Source organism: Notolabrus celidotus, chromosome 8, assembly GCF_009762535.1.
Source record: "Notolabrus celidotus isolate fNotCel1 chromosome 8, fNotCel1.pri, whole genome shotgun sequence".
NCBI lineage: Eukaryota > Metazoa > Chordata > Actinopteri > Labriformes > Labridae > Notolabrus > Notolabrus celidotus.
In genome coordinates, this window is record NC_048279.1 from 4,393,416 (window position 1) to 4,412,985 (window position 19,570).

Consider the following 19,570-nt stretch of genomic DNA (forward strand, 5'->3'; position numbering starts at 1 on the left):
CACTCAGTGAAGTCAGGTCTACCTTGAAGCTGTCCTCTTGTGACCCATCACCAGCTCTCGACAGTAGAACTTGGAGGTGGTGCGCTCTGGGACCTGGAGTATGTAGAAGACAGGGGGAAGAAGAAGAAGTCAACATGAACTCATGGTGAGTGAATGTAACAGGCTGGCAGAGCTCCTGTAGTCCTGACAGCTTGTTCACAGTCTCATGTCTTCAGTCAATGATAGGAAGGTTTCTGTGATTACGAAAGTGTGGCAAACGGGCGTCTTTATTTCAACACTCAAACTCTCCGCTTCACCAACCAGCTGGTGACTTGTTGACCTCTCCTCTCGTGGTTCTCATGACCCAGTTGTGGAGAGGAAGACACACCCAGCAGAGCAGGAAGTGAGCGGTGGAAATATCTCTCATCCTCCTAACACGGTGCCCACATCCTGCATCTGGCTCGCCCGAACACACACACACTAACGCTGAGATGTGTTTCTTGTTTCCGGTCGACTGTTTCAGCACATATTTGAATTCACAATCAGAGTTTAGTGGATATTACAAAAGCTCTGACGGGGAAATACACTGAGGATACAAGAAAGCTGCAATAGCTTCATGAAATACACCCAGCTGTCACCACCGTCTGCTGTGTGGTCAAGGTCTGACTCATGCTGCACTCACACGCCCAGAGAGCTCAGCCCGTCCACATACAGATCATTAGATGGAGGGCTGTTTTGTGTGTAGTTTGACGCCAATCTCTAATAATTTTTAAGATTCAAAGATTCAAGATACACTGAAACAGCTCGTCTAGATCGTCCCTCTCTCGTCCCTGTCCTGCTTAACGGCTCTATTGTGGAGGAGTGTGTCTGGTCAGGTGGTGCTGGGGTTGAGCCATGGACGGCCCTGTATTGACTGGACCCCAGATCACTATAATAACATTAATGTTGAAGTAACATTTACAGCATGACACACGTCTTATAAAGACGGTGCTGCAGTTATCACTTAAACTCTAACTTTTCATGGCTGTCAGCTCTGGCGTTTGTGAATCACATCATTTCTTTGCAGCGAGCCTCAGAACAACAGAACGCAGCATATTCTGATCTGAATGTTTGCATAATTTTTGAATTGATGGTGTACAAACTGAAGCTTGCAGAACAGTTTGGATGCATTGAAGTCTTAGCGGATGCTTTAAGAATTAAATAGATTAGTCTCCTTTTCAGGTTTAGCAGGCGCAAAAGCAGCACCATCCCTCACAAACTAGGCCTCAGTGTATAAGAGTACCAAGACAGAGTCCGAGTTATTAAAAATCCCTCTGAGTGAAACTTAAGGTCCCCTCTCCTTTGGAATCATCTACCAGTCAGGGTCCGGGAGGCAGACACCCTCTTTACTTTTAAGAGTAGGCTTCAAACTTTCCTTTTTGATAAAGCTTATAGTTAGAGCTGGATCAGGCTTGGACCAGCTCTTAGTTATGCTGCTATAGGCTTAGACTGCCGGGGGAACTAACACACTGGGATCCTATCTCACCCCCTCAAGGTGTAAGATGAGCCTTTAGTGGTGTGCTGCTGCAGAGGTTTCAAAATACTGAGATATAATCAAGCGGTAACTTCCGGCCGCGAGAATTGAGTCCAGTGTGGAAGTGTTAAAAACTGCAGTTCATCAAGGATCCGCTTGAGGCTGGCTCCGGAAGTACCGGAAACCACATAAACACCAATTCAAAGAAGACGGTCTATACAGCACTGTAGCTGTTGGCTAGGAGGCTCAAAGCCCGCCTCTTTACCTCAAAATCGCTCAGCAGTAGTTTGGTTGGGTTCAATATTTCCAATATGGCTGGGGGGGGGGGGGGGTCAGATATCAGATATCGGTATCAGGATTTTAAAAGCGTCAACATTTCACTATTTTAACACTTTTGCTTTTGTAATATCCTAAGTGAAATAATCTAGCCTTCAAAAAAGTCAAAATAAAACTTTCTTCATGTGACCACTATATCTGATTCTCTTGATTCAAATAAACATGAATGCCATGAACGCAAAATACAGGTCAGCATTGCACTTTTACGACGGTCCCTGAATGCACCTGCAGTGACAGTCAGCTCACGGCACACCGGGGGTAAAAATCCTCAATGAAGAGGTGACTGGTTCACACAGCACACCTGCTGCAGGTAGAGACCAAGCTAACACTGCGCCCCTCCAATAATAACTCAGCCTGTTACAGGAATGCAGAGCTTTAATTTCTAAATATTAGACGCACAGCGGGGAAAATATGAGTTGTTAATGTCCGACGGTCCTTCTTAAGATTTCATCTGAGTTTGTATCATCAGTGATGCACTTTAGCTCGTCATAGACTCGTTTTCGTCTTGAAAAAAAAAAAAATATATATATATATATATATATATGTATATACAGTTGTGCTCATAAGTTTACATACCCTGGCAGAATTTGTGATTTTTTTTGGGCCATTTTTCAGAGAATATGAAAGATAAGAGAACATTTTTTTTTATTCATGGTTAGTGGTTGGGTGAAGCAAAATTTTTATCAAAAAACTGTGTTTACTCTTTTTATGTCATAAAGACAACAGAAACTACCAAAGAAATGATAAATTCTGCAAGGGTATGTAAACTTATGAGCACAACTGTGTATCTCTCTCTCTCTCTCTCTCTCTCTCTCTCTCTCTCTCTCTCTCTCTCTCTCTCTCTCTCTCTCTCTCTCTATATATATATATATATATATATATATATATAATACATATTATATCTTGTATCACAATGGAGCCTAAAAATACTGAAAGACACAACACAGGCTGCATCCTACAGCCCGTACACAAAGCATTATTGAGAGGACAGAGTGTTCATCACAGAGGTGTTACAGAGAGGTGAAGTGTTGAGGTAAAGCACAGCTGCTCTACTTCTACAAGCTTTCATGTGTACTTTCCACAACACACACACACACACACACACACACACACACACACACACACACACACACACACACACACACACACACACACACACACACTAAGTAAATGCCTCTGTTGTGCATTAGGAATCACTTCCTTAAGTTTGTTCTGAGCAGAGCACATGATCGCACACAAACACTTAATGCCAACCTCACGTGATGCCTCCTGTGCCTGGCATGACAACAACAAGAGTACAAGATGAACTTTCTCTCACTGAAGCAGCTCATCTGTCCTGCTGGCAGATAATAAGACAGCTCACCTTAGGCGGAGTCTCCACGGGGCCCCAGAAGACGTCATCGGTCGGGGAAAGGGGGCTGAATGGGGATAATGGGGACAGGACCATATTGGACATGGAGCTGCTGTGAGGGGCATCACGGCTCGTACGCAGATTGGCATTCTGGGAAAAACAAAAGGGATCATTCATGGCTGTGAATTATACTTGAACACACTGAACACTAGAGGAAGTGAGGGGCAGGTGTGATAGAGTACCACTGACACACCTGGCTTGGGTGGGCTCTCTGCATGGCGGGGGTACAGGGACTAGAGCTGCTCCCAGAGCCCATCCTGCTGGAGTGCATCTGGTTGGGCAGACCAGCAGCCAGGAGGAGCCGAGCTAGGTTTGATTCGTGGAAGTCCATCTGGAACAACAAACACGGGTTAGACCATGATGAGTGTCTGCAATCAAAGAGAGGTTATCTGATTCATCACGTAGAGATCACTGCTGGTTTCTCACACACACACACACACACACACACACACACACACACACACACACACACACACACACACACACACACCAATATTATAAGGTGAAACTGGTTATCTGAACACTAACAGGAAGTTAGCATTAATGGAGTTTTCAACTAATCAGAGGAAAGAACCAACATAAAACATGTAATCAGGGAGTTTGGTCTCAGCAATAGATGGCTGCAAGAGTCCATCACTCTTGTTCAGACGTCGATTTTCCTCACAGCAGTTATTAAATGTATCATATATTTAAAACTCCAGATTGAGCCTTTGTTATCAGTGACAATGACAAAGAAACCAGTCCAGGAAAGGATCACTTGATGGTGCTTTAACAGATTCTTACTCCTTGACCCAGAGATCTATCCCCTTACAGCATGACTCCTTAGGTCTGAGTTTCTTAAGAGTAGGGATGTAAGGATACACTCAACCCACGATTTAATTCGAATCCCGATTGTTGGTTCCCGATACGATTCCCTCACAATTCTCTATTCAAGAAAACTGGATTTAACTCAAAATTTAAATAACTATTATTTTATTTTAATTCTCGATATGGGCAGTTACAGTATATTTTTTCTCTCTTATATTTCTCTTTAAAGAAAGTAATCCTTTTTCATATTTAAGGTGTGTTGTAACTCAAATAAAACCACTGCACACTTTTTTTCAGCACATGGCAAAAAAACTCAAAATGACCTTACAAAAATACCTTGTTGGAAAATTTCAGAACAATTATAAAGCAATGTAAAGTGAATGATTCCCAGATGGAAGTTTTAAATATTAAAACAAATAAAGTCAATCTCTTTGAATAAACTAAAGTGCAGCTTATGCTCCTGGCTGTGAAGTGACATGTTTGTCTTCAGGAATATCAGGGAGAGACAAAATGCTGCCGTACCTCAGACTGTAAACACAAAGGTGCATCCTGAACTGCTCGGTCTTCACCTGCTGCCTCCATGTCTGTTATGATCAACTCAGCGAGTGACGAGAGAACAGCCCAAGAGACTTAATGATGTTGAACAAGTGGAGTGAAACGCAGATATCATCTTCTACTGTTTAAAAATAATATCCAGATACAAATGTTATTGAATCAATTTTAATCCACCCTTATTTGTATCGTTTTTTTACCGTCTTGTGATATATCTTTACATCCCTACTTAAGAGGTTTAGCTACCGTAACTAGTACAAAGAGCATGGATCATATGTTGGTCTGCTCATTGTCTTGGTTCCTCTACACATACATGAACATTTGGCTTACTCTCTGTCAGCCTTCAGCCTATCCTGTAAATGTGTAGTAACTCAGAAAACATAGATGCCAACAGAGAAGAAGGAGAAGAAGGAGGAGAGGAGGGAAAGACAAGAAGCAAAAAAAAAAAAACAGGCAAAGGAAAATAAATCAGGAAAAAATTAAGTTGAACTAAATTGTTGTGAGAGTGAGAGAACCAGAGAGACAAAGTGAGAGAAGCTTTAAGTGCAGAGTGGCTGAAGAAGGCGGGCTTTACCGCTGAACGCTGGCTGTGTGCGGGGCGGCTGGGTGAGGAAGCAGCAGAAACAGCAGCAGCTGTGTTCCCACTATTAGCTGCTAGCTTCTGGAAAGCTGCCACAGGCTTTTCTCTCTGCCTCTGCCTCTCTCTCTCCCTCTCTCTATCCCTGTGTCTGTGGTCGTGCTGCAGTGAAAGGAGCTGCGTTTGGTCCTTGGGCAGGGTGCGGTGGGATCTTCTGCCTGCTGAGGGCTGCTGGTGCTGAGCGAGAGGCGGGGGCTTTGCTTGCGGCGGACGCTTAGGATGGGAGAGCTGGGCCTTGTGCTGAAGCAGCTGGCTTGAAACCACGGCTCTCTACGTAGCAAACATAAAAAGCACACATAGAAACTGACAGAGTCTGCGGGGGGAGGCATGAAATATTTACAACTTCATTAGAAGCACTCATTTGTGTTTGCACATGCAGACAGAGACATGACAGCTGACTCAGTGAAGAGAAGAGACACAGACAACAAGTACCTGAGATGAAACTACAGGTGTTACTGATCCTTTACTTTAAATGATGAGGACTTTTTGACCGCCCTTTACTGCACCTGCAACCTGGCATTTAATATCATGTCAGCTTTAATCAAACTTATCAACAAAACCTGCCTTTTTTTTTAAAACACAAGTGTCATTTTGCACTTGTTCTTTTCCAAATCTATCAAATTTAAGTTAATTTTTAGATCATAAATATTCTAAACTCAAATTCTTGGCAGGGTTTGGCTTCATTCTGATGTTGTAAAATCGCCTCATAATAATATCAAATATTCATCAAATGTTATTTTAGAAGAAAAAATAATTTCAGATACAGATCAAAGATTGATTTTCAGCTATTCAAAATAAAAGAAAAAGTGTTAGCTGTCAAAAGAGCTCCCACTTTAAAGCTGCTGTTGGTAGTCACAGAGTAAACATCTGTTCAGAGAGAGGGACTTCAAATGTCAACACTATCCCACCCAACCAGATTTCCTCTTAACCTCCCCACACAGATCGGCGTGTGCAATCATGATAGTGCTGGACTCATAACCAATTGGAGGATGTAGTAGGTGCCACCCCTTAACCAATCAGGACAGAGGATTGGAGATTAGCTCTGATTGGTCCGTCATAACGGGAATGAGGGGAATAATAACATTGATTGATACAAAGATCATTGGAAAACACAGAGATTTCACAATAGTCTCAAATTACTTCACTTAGCAATGATGGGTATTATGACCTTTTCTCCAAACCCAGCAGAAAAAAAATAAAGTTTTTTACACCATTCCTACCAACAGCAGCTTTAAGTTTTCTACGTAGTGAATATGCAGACTGAAGAGACAGCATTCTCTTAAAATGGTTTAATCATCTTCATTTTTTTGTTTGTCCTAATTCTCACATGAAGAAACTCTTTGTTCTCAAAACTGTAAGTCTGACCCTTCAGGTGAGGGTGAGGGTTACTCAAATAAAGACAGAGCTCTTCAAGGTTCTGCAGAAACTGATGAGACAAACCACAGAAAAAGACAAACTGGATCATTGAGCTGGATGTGACGGACAATCAGAGACAGACGTAAAGAAGCTGACAGTAAAAACACGACGAAGCTTCAACACACACTGAAGGCAGCAGACTCTGGAGCTCAGCTGCGGACTGGAAACAACTTTCTCCGGGTTACATGTGATGTAGGAATAAATGAAGAGTCAGAGCTGAGTTCTCTTTGAAAAGGAGGATAAGTGAAGAAAGTGGAGGGTAGATTTTTCTCTGATTTTCAGGTTGGTTGAAACATCTCAATGAAAATCATCCCGTCACAAACTAGTTCTGTCAGTTTGCTTTGGAAAGCCCCATTGAGAAAATAAAACACGTCTGTTTGTGAATGAATTGATTTCAGAGGAAAACCTCAGAAGGAAGCTTCTTCTGTACACACCTAAACACTCTGACTCATGTAGAGACCTTATTGAACGTACTCTTCTCTGCAGTTCAACAGTTATGATGAGACAAACACTGTCGCTCCTCAAACACCATCACAACAGAGGAATAAACGTGAACACACTCTCCACCTTAACATGAACTTGTGCAAGACGCCATCTAAAAGATATACATCACAGACCTGACACAGTTTCCTGAGAATAAGATGGAAGTAACAACACAAACATGAACACTTGTCTTAGAATGAATTCTTCAGAAGGTTTTTAAATGACTGAAACTGTTTTATAAAACGCTTCCTTCTTTGCAGTGAAGCAGAGCGCTGGAGGAATAAAATCCTCCCTCATATGAATCGTCTAAATAGTTTTCATTGAGCTCATGATCTTTACTCACTTATACACTTAAAGACCACAGGGACTAAAACAGAGCACAGAATTAAAAGAATGAAACAGAAAGGACAACAAAATTATGAAGGACTTGACAGGATGGTTTAGTGAAAAGAACAAAATGACACTGAGAAAATGAACTTTGAAATAACGGCTGAGTTTAGACCATAGACTGTATAATTTATGGACATAGTATCCTTGACGTCACCCATCTGTTTCTGAAGCGCTGTTTTGAAGCAGATTGTCGGCAGGTGCAATATTGGAAATGCTGAACACAACCTAACTTCCATCGAGCGAGTGTGAGGTAAAGAGGCGGGCTTTAAACTCCTCGCCAGCAGCTAGAGTGTTCCCGCCTGTCAGTCAAGTCAGTCATGTCCTTATTTGGTCAAAACTCCTAATCTTAATATCTTCTGAACTGTCGCATTAGAACAAATTCAACCTCCATGCAGCGTGTACAACAAGCAGCAGCCTCCGGCCATGAGAATTGAAGCCTATGTGGAAGTGTTAAAAACTGCAGTTCCTCGAGCGTCCACTTCAGGCTGGAAACCAGGAACCACTGATACCCCTTTTCGACCGAGGCAGTTTCAGGGCCAGTTTGGAGCCAGCGCTCAACTGAGAACCGGTTCCAGAGCGGCCCCAACTCTTTGCTGGTCTAGAACCGCAAACTGCTTCTGTCAGGGGCGAGGGGCGAGGTTGCCATGATCAAAAACACAAACCAAACGTGTTTCCTCCATTGTCCTGCAGGGAGCAAATAAAAGAGACTAATGGATTCCAAGGCGAAGCAGTGGTCAGCTGAGGAGACAAGCTGCCATTGTCCGCCATCGTTGTTGTTGTGAGGGAAAGTTTGCGCTGCTGAGAAAAGCGGTCATGTAAATCTTACGTTATGAAGTGCCTCTTCCACGGGCTCGAGCAGGTGGAAAAACAAACGGGTGCCGCGTTGGTTTGTGAGTTAAACCAGCCCGGAAATACAACCCGATTCGCGTTTGTTGAAAAGAGGTAACACACACCAATTCAAATCTTTGAATCTCTTCGATCTTTACACCAGAAATAAACATGTTTACTGCCTGGTTCAAAACAGCTTGGGTCTGAACAGCTAATATCTCGATCAGCACACACTGTAAAGGGTGACTTTTTTAATAACGCTGCAATTTTGAAGATATTAAGATTATGAGTTGTCCATTATGAGAGGCACAGCTGACTTGGTTTCACAGGCGGGAACACTGTAGCTTCAACGGAGGTTCAAAGCCCGCCTCTTTACGTCACACCAGCTCGACAGAAGTTAGGTTGACTTCAGCATTTCCAATATGGCTCCCGCCGACGATTGGCTTCAAAACAGCGCTTCAGAAACAGATGGTTGACATCATGGATACTACGTCCATTATTAATACAGTCTATAGTGAAATTAGCTCTTCAGACCGAAGCCGTTTTTTGAACCAGGCTGTAAACATGTTTATTTATGCTGCAAAGATCATCTTCTTTGAATGGGTGTGTATGTGGTTTCTGGTGTTTCTGCAGCCAGCCTCTAGTGGACACTCAAGGAACTGCAGTTTGTAACACTTCCGCAAGACCGGAAGTTGCGGCTTGGTTTTAACAACTGAGATCCTTGATGTGATTAGACACTCCAACTTTGGAAGAAATACAAGACGAGTGTAATGAGAATTGTTAGAGAGAAGGAGGATTCACAGGTAAAGAGGATTGATAAAGGTAAGAAGAATAAGAAAGAAGGAGAAAGAAACAGAGACGACATGCAGGGATGAGCAGAGAGAAGTGTGATTCAGAGATGGAGGGAGGCTTTATATCAAAGTGAGGACCCACTGTGTGATACAAAAGAGCTGCTAGGGTTCACTTTAAGGTGCCATCGTCTCTCTCAGATACACAAAACTATAATATGTAATAACACTGTCTCACTATGAACTCAAATAAGAGTCCAGAGTCTTTATCTAAACTCTTCACACAGTGTTCAGTACGGGGATGATGTTCCTCTTTGTTCTCCTCCCTCTCCTCAGCTACTTTCTTTCAATCTTCTTCAGTTCATCTCTCTCAGCTCTAAATATTCCCCTCTTCTGACGAGGGGCAGTGACACAGACAGCACGGTGTTCACCTCTCTCTCTTTTCCTCTCTTCCTCTCTCTCTCTCTCACAAACTGATCCTCTGGATTCAGATCGAAGCGTGTTTTCACTTCAGCTTCACGACTTCATCTTATAAAATCATCAAACCTGAAGCTTCACGTTTCACTTCACTTTGGACTAATTTCAGCCACAACATCTCTGAAGGATCTGACTCGTGATTCGTTTACGTTTCGATAAGAGCTGCAGAAAATGAAGAACCATCAGAGAGTCCTGAACCCTCAGACTTTGCGACTCATTTTGAACATATAGCAGTGTTTCTTTGGAAAATGCTGTCGATTCCTCGACACAAACACAAACCCCAGAGAAAAGAAAGAAATACAAAATGGAAGAGAGGAAGAGAGGATGAAAAAACACAAGAAAGAAAGACAAACCACAAGAAAAATAAATACAAACACACAAAGAAGGATATGGAGAATGGTTAAAGAAAGAGAACAGAAAGGAAAACGACAGATCGGATGACAGTCAGCATCGCAAAGTGTCACATGTTGTGTCATTACAGAGCCAAACCATCAAAACCATCATAACCATCAAAACCATCAGCAGGACAAAGACTCAAATATCTGAGCTTCAACACGATCAATCAAATAAAGAAGCAAAGGTTCGTTACCTGCTCGGAAGACGAGTCCTGAGGCCTTACCGACACATCAGCACTGCTCTGTCTGCCCGTGTGGTCCTGCAGGAGACACACACATGCACACGCACACACACACGCACGCAGAATCCATTCACACATGCACACACAGAGTCCATTCACACACACACACACAAACACATGTTAAGTTAGGTAATCTGTCTGTTCCATTACTTTTTATTACGTTTGTGTACCCGGAGATTTTCACTTAATGCGCCTCTAACATCGTCCTGTTCCACAACATTTACATCACTGTGCTGTCCTCACAAGAATAGCTTTACAGAGGCACTGAAATCACACACACACACACACACACACACACACACACACACACACACACACACACACCAAACACAGCCGAGCCTCCTTTAATTAGGGTATACTCAGGTCTTGAGCAGGATTCAGTGAGGTGGGAGCTAAAATATTCAGAATGTGCAAGATGGCTCGGTGCTTTTACCGAGACTTTGAATATTTCATCATGACCTCTTTTTCAATTTCTTGAAAAAAACCTGACATGAGCCAAAACACTCAAAGTCTGACGTTTATACTTGAACCATTTTCAATTGAATCTAATCTTTAATCTCTAACACCTCTCCACAGACCTTCCTCTCTCTCTCTCCCTCTCTACCCTGGTGAAGATTTGGAGTGTGGGTTCACTACAGCATCAAACATCATCATGTCAGAGTTACACCTTCACGTCCTCAGACTGAAGGGATGAGTTCATCTTCACCTGTCTCCTGTCACTCCTGCAGTTCCTCTCCTCCAAGAAGACTCTGTTATCACGGAGGTCCGACTCCTCCCCCAGCAGGATCTCCTGAAGCTCCGCCCACTGAAAGGCGCAGTCTGTCAGCTGACGCCTCTGCTGCTGCAACATCAAAGGTGCCAGAAACCACAGCCGTGTTTACACAGACAAGAAACACGTCAAAATGATCCTGAGTACACACAGACAGACGTGGAGTTCAAACGTTACTTACGTCCTCTAACTTTTGCCGCTGCTCATGCTGCTGCTGGATCCTCTTCTGTCTGTCAGCCAGGAGCTGCTGCTTGTATCGCTCCTGCTCTGCCAGCTGCTGCCTCTGCTGCTGCAAAGCCTGGACATCATTCATTAGAAGATCAGCTTAAAACAGTGTCCTAAGTCCTTGTTACAAACATTAGATCAACAAAGCTCTGGACTGTGCAATGGCAAATGCAGAATGCCCAAAATTCACACCATGAGCCTACCTGTTGTCTCTGTCTGGCTCCGCCTCCTCCGTGGCCTCCCTCTCTGCCTCCTTCGTGGTCCTCTGTCTGTAAACGGAGAAATTCCCGTCTCAACGTCCACTCACCAGGAACATTCACTATGGAGCTGGAAGAGAAGGAGAGGAGGAGAGGACATGGAGGGCATCTGTTATGAAATGAAGATGAATACACACACACAAACACACAAACACACACACACCATCATCCTCAGAGGTACGGCTTAGCTCCTCGTGCCATCTGTTGTTTGAATGTCCAGGGACAACAGAGATGTTCGTGTGTCCATGGCTTCCACCAAAGACACACAAACATGTTTCAAACCTTAGAGGAATGGTTGCATGTTCACTGGGATCAATCACTCCATGTAATTTCTATATTTCCCCACTTCACATGAAGAGCTGCAGCAACAGTTCTTGTTCTGCAGAAATGTTTTGTTGCAAAAGTCACCAGCTTCTCTTCACAGACCCACCTGGGCTCTCCTTCCTCATCCGCTACTTCATCCTCGTCTTCTTCCCCATCACTATACTCGAACTCTGGACCCTCTGATGTTTGAAGAGAAAACGAGAGAAACTTTGAGTCATTTATTCAATCGATGATGTGCCAAATATTTATATCACCTTAAACAGATCAATGATCACTGGTATTGAAACGTATTCGTTATAAGATAGTGATAACTGCAGTTCAATCAATCAATCAATCAATCAATCAATCAATCAATCAATCAATCAATCAATCAATCTTTATTTAAAGCGCCAAATCACATCAAATGTTATCTTGAGACGCTTTTACAAACATAGCAGGTCTAGACCATACTCTATGTGAAATTATGAACAAAGACTCAACATCAAGACAGGATAAGATCCAGTCTTAAGGCTGATTTATACTTCTGCGTCTCCCCTACGCAGCAGGGGCTGACGCGGACATGAGCCCCACATACTTGTGCGTCGGTGTGTCTGTGTCGCACAGCAATTCGCCGCCGAAACACTAGAGGGCAGTGTGGTCTCTCTGATAGCCGGCCGCCTGCTTCCAGCCCCGCTACCATCTCTGTTTACTTTTCCACAGAGATTCAGAGCGTGTTATGTTAATCTACAGCTGATACATGTTGCTGTTTATCATACAGACATGATTACATGAAGAATAGAGAGGAGGAGATGAAATACACGGACGATGTGCGGGATCCCGGAAGTGTTGTAAATGCGGGAAATACAAAGCCGCCGAGCGGACCAATCACAGGGCTTGCGGTCCACGTCGGCTCTACGGGGAGTTACATTTTGGAGGAGGTGCACGTCAGCTACGTGCGTAGGCCTCGGCGTAGGTACGGGAGCTACGCGGACCCCCGGCGTAGGGTACGCCGTTGATTCAACGCAGAAGTATAAATCAGCCTTTACCCCACCTTAATCCACCATGAGCATTGCACCTCGCAGAATTTAGCTAGATACAGCTGCAAGGAAAAACTTCCTTCTAACAGGCAGAAATAGAGCTGGGCGATATTGAAAATGATGTTGTCAAGATAAATATTTCATATCAGTCCATATTGATAATTATCATGATAAATATCAAATCATAATTTCATTGAAATCTAAAAGCAGATTTTTGGTCCTGAGTGAAAGTTGAGGACAGTTTGTTATCTTGTATCTGGATTTAGTTTTCTTGAAGAGCTTCTTGTATCCATCATTTCTGACAGTGCTAAGAAAGATGTGTACGTTTTCTTCCGTGTCCCTATCGCTCATTTCAGCTGTGTTTATATTCCACTCAAAATGTACTTAAGCCCCTCCTCCCTCTTACTCTGCTAAATGATTAGCTGTTCAGTGCCGTCTTCTTCTTCTGTCTAATGTTGGGTGGCAACCAGCGTTTAAGGCTCATTAGCACCCCCTCCCTTTCCAATGGTTGGGGTGTGTAATTACAGGTTTATTTATATCAAATTTGTATCTAACATTTGTTATACTTATATTGAGAAAATTACTGTTATCGGTTTATCGCCCAGCCCTAGGCAGGAACCTCAAGCAGGACCAGACTCATGTTAGACCACAGACCGTATAAATAATGGATGTAGTATTCGTGACATCACCCATCTGTTTCTGAGCGCTGTTTTGAAGCCAATCATCGGCGGCAGCCATATTGGAAATGTTGAACTCAACCAGTCAAAGTGTGAGGTAAAGAGGCGGGGTTTCGGCCTCCTAGCCAACAGCTATGTGTGCCCACCAAGCGGCAAACTCCGGTCTCAAACGATGAAGCCAATGCGGAAGTGATATAAACTGCAATACATCGAAAATCCGCTTGAGGCTGGCTGCAGAAACACCGGAAACCACATAGATATGAATGGGAAAAAGAGGATCTTTGCAGCATTAATAAACATGTTTACAGCCTGGTTCAAAAAACGGCTTGGCTCTACAACGCTAATCTCTCTATCAGCACACACTGTACGGGGGGTGAATTTTTTTCTAACGTGACAGTTAAGAAGATATTAAGATTATGAGTTTTGCCCAAATAAGGACATGACTGACGTGACTCCCGGTCGGGAACACACAGCCATTGGCTAAGAGGCTCACACTTCGTCACACTCTGCCTGGTTGAGTTCCGCATTACCAATATGGCTGCTGCCGTCGATTTGCTTCAAAACAGCTCTCAGGAACAGATGGGTGACGTCACGGATACTACGTCCATATTTTTTACAGTCTATGGTAATTACAGGTTTAAATATCAAACTTTTATTGAACATTTGTTATACTTATATTGAGAAAATTACCGTTATCGGTTTATCGCCCAGCCCTAGGCAGGAACCTCAAGCAGGACCAGACTCATGTTAGACCACAGACTGTATAAATAATGGATGTAGTATTCGTGATGTCACCCATCTGTTTCTGAGCGCTGTTTTGAAGCCAACCATCGGCAGCAGCCATATTGGAAATGTTGAGCTCAACCAGTCAAAGTGTGATGTAAAGAGGCAGGGTTTCAGCCTCCTAGCCAACAGCTATGTGTGCCCACCTGTCAGTCAAGTCAGTCATGTCCTTATTTGGGCAAAAAAACGTAATCTTAATGTATTCTGACACCTTGCGTTCACCCCCCGTACAGTGTGTGCTGATAGAGAAATGAGCTATGTAGACCCAAGCTGTTTCTGCTGTAAAGATCGTCTTCTTTAAATGGGTGTGTATGTGGTTTCTGGTGTTTCTGCAGTCAGTATAGTCGATATAGCAGTATCTGTTCTCTGGCATGAAGTTTGAAATATGAATGAGGAAGAAGTCTCTCTGCGTCTCTTGGCAGCTCATGATCACTGGAGCAAACTTGATAACATTTCAAACCTATTCCATGGGGCTTTTTGTCCACAGGCCAGTTATATATTCCCAAACATATGGTGTGAGAATCGCTCAGTCCAACTCAAGCTTTTACTGAACTTGACACACCATATGTTACCGTTAACACCCAGGAAGGTAACGAGATACAGGTGTGTTTGTCAAAGAAGAGAGGAGGAAGACTGAAATGTTCTCATGCTGGAGGAAGAAGAGAGAGCAGGAGGAACATGAGGAGGAGAGAAGAGAGAGGAGGAGAGAAGAGAGAGGAGGAACATGAGGAGTGGTAAATATTTCTGCTGATGCATGAGTAAATCTTTTTAAGTTCAGTTTTGTAAAGTGAAGCCATCTTTGTCTGAACAACGCTGAAAACAGCACATCCTTCTCTGCCTCAGTTACTTTCTCACACACACACCCAGCAGATTTTATTTCCCTAGAGGGGTATAAACAATGCAAACAAATCTAACTTTAAACATAAACACACACACACACACACACACACACACACACACACACACACACACACACACACACAAAACATGCAGTGTGCAGAAAGTCAACCAGTCATTAGAGTGTTTTTAGAAGCTAACAGAAGATTAGAACCAGATGGGCAATCTGTTTCCTCCTTCCTTCCCCTCTCAGCTCCTCTCTCTCTCTCTCTCTCTCTCTCTCTCTCTCTCTCTCTCTCTCTCTCTCTCTCTCTCTCTCTTCCTTTCTGCTATCACTGTCAGATTTAGTTTACAGTCCCTCTCCTCCAGCTGTGTTTTAGTTGATGAAGATGACTTAACTTACTCACACTGATTGAGCACCAATAGTATTTTGCTATTTTTCTACACCTCTTTCTTAAAACATCAACCCAAACTGAATGATGTAGAATAAAGCCCTCACCTCTTGGCCCTGACCTGTCTTCTTCTTGCTTATTACCCGGCTTTCTTACTGATCTTCTGGTTGTGTAAGATGCTTGATTCTGATTGGTCAAAACCCCCTTGATGACGGTTATGCATTATCCCTTACTTTTACCTGTCACTGCGTCCCTTCCTCATTTCTCTTTGTATTCAGATCAGTTCAAACACCTCCCTTCACTGGCACAGGGACATATCATTTAAAACCAAGAGAGCTGTTTTTTTCTCAGCCAGCAGTACAGAATGAGGCACATTTGTAGAGATGTAATGGGATGCATGTGCACGTGTCTTTAACTCTCTTTGACTTCTTCCTGTTTTTTGTGTATTTGAGGGATGACGGGCAGATTCAGACCGCCGTATTGTGGCACTCTTCAGGCAAAGTTAAGAGAGCAAACTAGTTCTGTTAAATCAAGCGACTCAAACATACGTCTCAGTGAACAGTGTGATCTAAATGTGCATAAGGAGAGCAGCAGCTGTACCCTCAGAGCAGCTGGTGCTCTTCCTCAGCTGCAGCCAGTTGAACATTCGTTTCAGACATCTGTTGGCGGTAAATCTGTTCACGTCTCCTCACCTTTCTCCCTCTTCTTCCGAGTTCTGTCGAGGTGATCTTTGAGCATGATGCGAACCTGCCGTTCATTTGCCAGATCTCTGATGAAAGCGTGTCTCAGCAGAGTGTCCGTGGTGGGTCGGTCTAAATGGTTCTTTACCAGACAACCATCGACGAAGGACAAGAAGCGCTTCGACCTGCACAACACAGAATTAGACAAAGAATGTTTCCTTTAATGTCGACATGAAAACAGTTCATGAATGAAGTTTTGATCACAAGCTCAAAGTTCACCTGTAAACAAACTCCATGTTGAGTCCAAGTCTTTAGACCCCAAACACATTAACTCATTACAACCTGACACAGCCCACTGTCACTTTGTTTTTCACTACATGTCATCCTCAGTGGTGAAACGGCCTACTTTAAGAGTCTAAAAATAAACAGACTGAACAGAAACTGCTTCACCCATAAGCACATACCTTCTGGTACCACAGAGTGAAATTTAAGTCTGCTAATATGTAAAGCACATTCAGCTCTTTCAGCTTTATCAGAAGTTTAGTCTTCTTATCACTAAGATTTTTTATTTTTATTTCTATTTGTTATTGTGCAAGAAATGAGCTTTACAAGAAAAGGCTGACCAAGTGATGACAAGTAGATAGAATGACAAGTAAACAAGGCACCAATACGGACAAGATTAAAAAAAACTCGACAAGGAAAACAAAGGGAAAAACAAAAACAACAACAACAGCAAAACAAACAAAGAAGAACAACTGATGTTTATAAAACATAGAGCAGAAATAACCTATATAATAATAATAATAATAATAATAATAATAATAATAATAATAATAATAATAATAATACTAAAAGGAAAGTAAATAAATATATTATGTCAATAATGATAATGAAACAGTTACTGCTGAACGACAGTTTCCTAATTATATTATTATTAATATTATTTTCAGGGGGTTGATATTAAATACAAAAGAAATAAAATAAATTAAGTAGATAATAATATATATATAAAAACATAAACAAAAGGTGTGTCTTGTGAGGGTTAATGTTTGAAGGCTTGGGGTATGAAGGTTAGTGAATATCTTGCGATGTATTCCAAATATGAGAAGTGGAAAGATTGATAAGATTATAGGGAGTAAAGAATTATTTTTTATTACTTATTTATTTGTTTCTATTTATTGGTGCTAAACATTAATGTCATATTGTTATTGGTATCAGAAGCTTGATAGAGAGGAGGGAGAGAGAGGGAGGAGGAGAGTAAAGTAAGATAGGAAATAGACAACAAAGAAAAAAAAAGATAAACTAATTCTTTAATCTAAAAAAGGAGAAAGAAAAAAATAAATGAGTTAACTGCTGTGCCTCACTAAGATGAGGTACAGCAGTGCATGAAGCTGGTCATGAACATGAAGTCAAATCAGGTGAAATGAGGAGTTAAAGGAAAGTTTCTAAAGTGGGATATGATGGACAAATTTCAAAACACATAGGATCTCTGAAACTTTAATAACACGCCACAAGATATCAACACATGCTGAAACTCACCGAGAGAGTGGAAGCTAGAAAGCACTTGTTGCAGTATAACCGAGGGAAATCCTGTCAAAATGCAGACTTGGAGTTGTACTCAGGCGATCTCTGTTTACAGAAACCCCTCAGAGCCGTGCCGTCGGAGCTCCAAACTACAAGACAACAAGGAGGGAGTATGTGCTGCTTTCTACTTACTGCTGCCTTCGGGAGGCCCTGAGGCAAAGGGAATGAAAGCAGTGTACCTCTGACCATTGAAGCTATTAAAAGCTGTCCTGCAAGCTGTCCTGCTAACTTCTCCATTATGTATGACGGGAGGAAGAGAAGGAGAGAGAGTGACAGGAGAGCAGAGGGGAAATAAAAGATATTCACCGAGCAGCAGCAACAAAGACGCCACATGCTTTCAGTACATCTTGAAGCTGATGTTCGGATGCATTTTGGATTTAGATGTAGAACTGCACCAAAGTGACAGAAATATGCAATATCTTTATATATATTGGGCGTTTTTGCTTTTGTTGACAGGACAACTGTAGATAGACGGGAAATGTGGGGAGTAGAGAGTGGGGGAAGACATGCAGCAAATGGTTGCGGCCGGGAATCTAGCCGGTGACACCTGCGACGAGGACTATAGCCTCTGTATGGGGGGCGCTTTAGACCATTATAACACCAGCGCCCCGAACCTATGCAATCATTTGAGCCGACTCTACACCGAGGTTTAACAAGCGGGGACTAAAGCTAAACCCTCCGATCACAGACAAATATATATATTAAAAAAATCATCTTTATCTGTATAACACCAATTCACAAACCCTAACCCTAACCCTTCACAACTCGTTTGTCCGCACACAGAAGGTAACAGTCAGTGGAGATGTTCATCTGTAAGGAGCTTCAAGAGTGAGGGCTTCAAGAAGATGGCACACACACTGAAACCACACTAGGTCACACCCAGAGCTGGCCAATATTAAAAAAGATGTTATCACAATCACATTTTTCATATCAGTCGATATCAATAATTATCATGCTAAAAATCAAATCAGTATTTCATTTAAATTTAAAGACAGATTTTTGGTCCTGAGTGAAAGTTGAAGATGGTTTGTTAGTTTGTATGTGGATTTAGTTTTCTGATAAACTTCTTGAATTCATCAGTTGTGATGGTGCGAACAGGAAGCAGGTCTTTAATGTAAGATGAGATTTCTGTGAAGTTTTAGTTTGTAGATTCTTATTTTTCTCAGGTTTAGATCACTTGTATAATGACATTTATTTACCTACGTCCTGAAAGTATATTTAATGAAGTGTATTAAAGGCCCTGTGAGGAGTTTTGAACTGGCTGAGAAACAGACTGAAAGTGATACTGATGCCTCTTTATAACCATCAATAGCAAACAAGACCATCAGCAGCAACACTGACACCTTCTCTGTTGTAATTCTTAATGCCTGAAACCGCCCTGAGGGGGTAGGTGTCAGACCAGATGATGAACATCCTGCTTCAGAAACAGACTTTATTTCACTGTTTTCATGGAAAATAATCACATTGCCTAATAAAGCTGATTGTTAAAAGACAACAGAATGATGTTTTGTTGAAAACACAACTTTTGCATGTACAGGACAAGAGATAAGAGGTATCACTTTGTCCACAAGGGGGCGCCAGAATTGATACAAAACAAAAGTTCCTCACAGCAGCTTTAAGTTAATAGTTAACACAGAGTCAACACAGTGTCAGACTAACCACTCTGCTTTGAGCTGGTAGTTTTGCATTTTCAGTGTAGCTGCTCGTTTCAGCTGTGTTTACATTCCGCTCCGAACGTCTTTTAGCCCCGCCTACCTCTTACTCTGCTAAAT

At 42.4% G+C, this 19,570-nt stretch overlaps 1 protein-coding gene across 1 annotated transcript in view; it reads right to left on the reverse strand.

The window, feature by feature from the left end:
* Positions 1-19,570, reverse strand: part of LOC117817713 (mitogen-activated protein kinase kinase kinase kinase 4-like) — a 73,273-nt gene that overhangs the window by 27,548 nt on the left and 26,155 nt on the right. Inside the window, exons 10-19 of the mRNA XM_034690466.1 lie at positions 16,227-16,399; positions 11,936-12,008; positions 11,452-11,575; positions 11,205-11,321; positions 10,961-11,095; positions 10,207-10,272; positions 5,173-5,505; positions 3,433-3,570; positions 3,192-3,329; positions 23-93 (exon numbers count right to left, since the gene is read on the reverse strand). Coding sequence (XP_034546357.1) covers positions 23-93; positions 3,192-3,329; positions 3,433-3,570; positions 5,173-5,505; positions 10,207-10,272; positions 10,961-11,095; positions 11,205-11,321; positions 11,452-11,575; positions 11,936-12,008; positions 16,227-16,399 — 1,368 coding nt within the window. The remainder of the gene's footprint in view (positions 1-22; positions 94-3,191; positions 3,330-3,432; positions 3,571-5,172; positions 5,506-10,206; positions 10,273-10,960; positions 11,096-11,204; positions 11,322-11,451; positions 11,576-11,935; positions 12,009-16,226; positions 16,400-19,570) is intronic.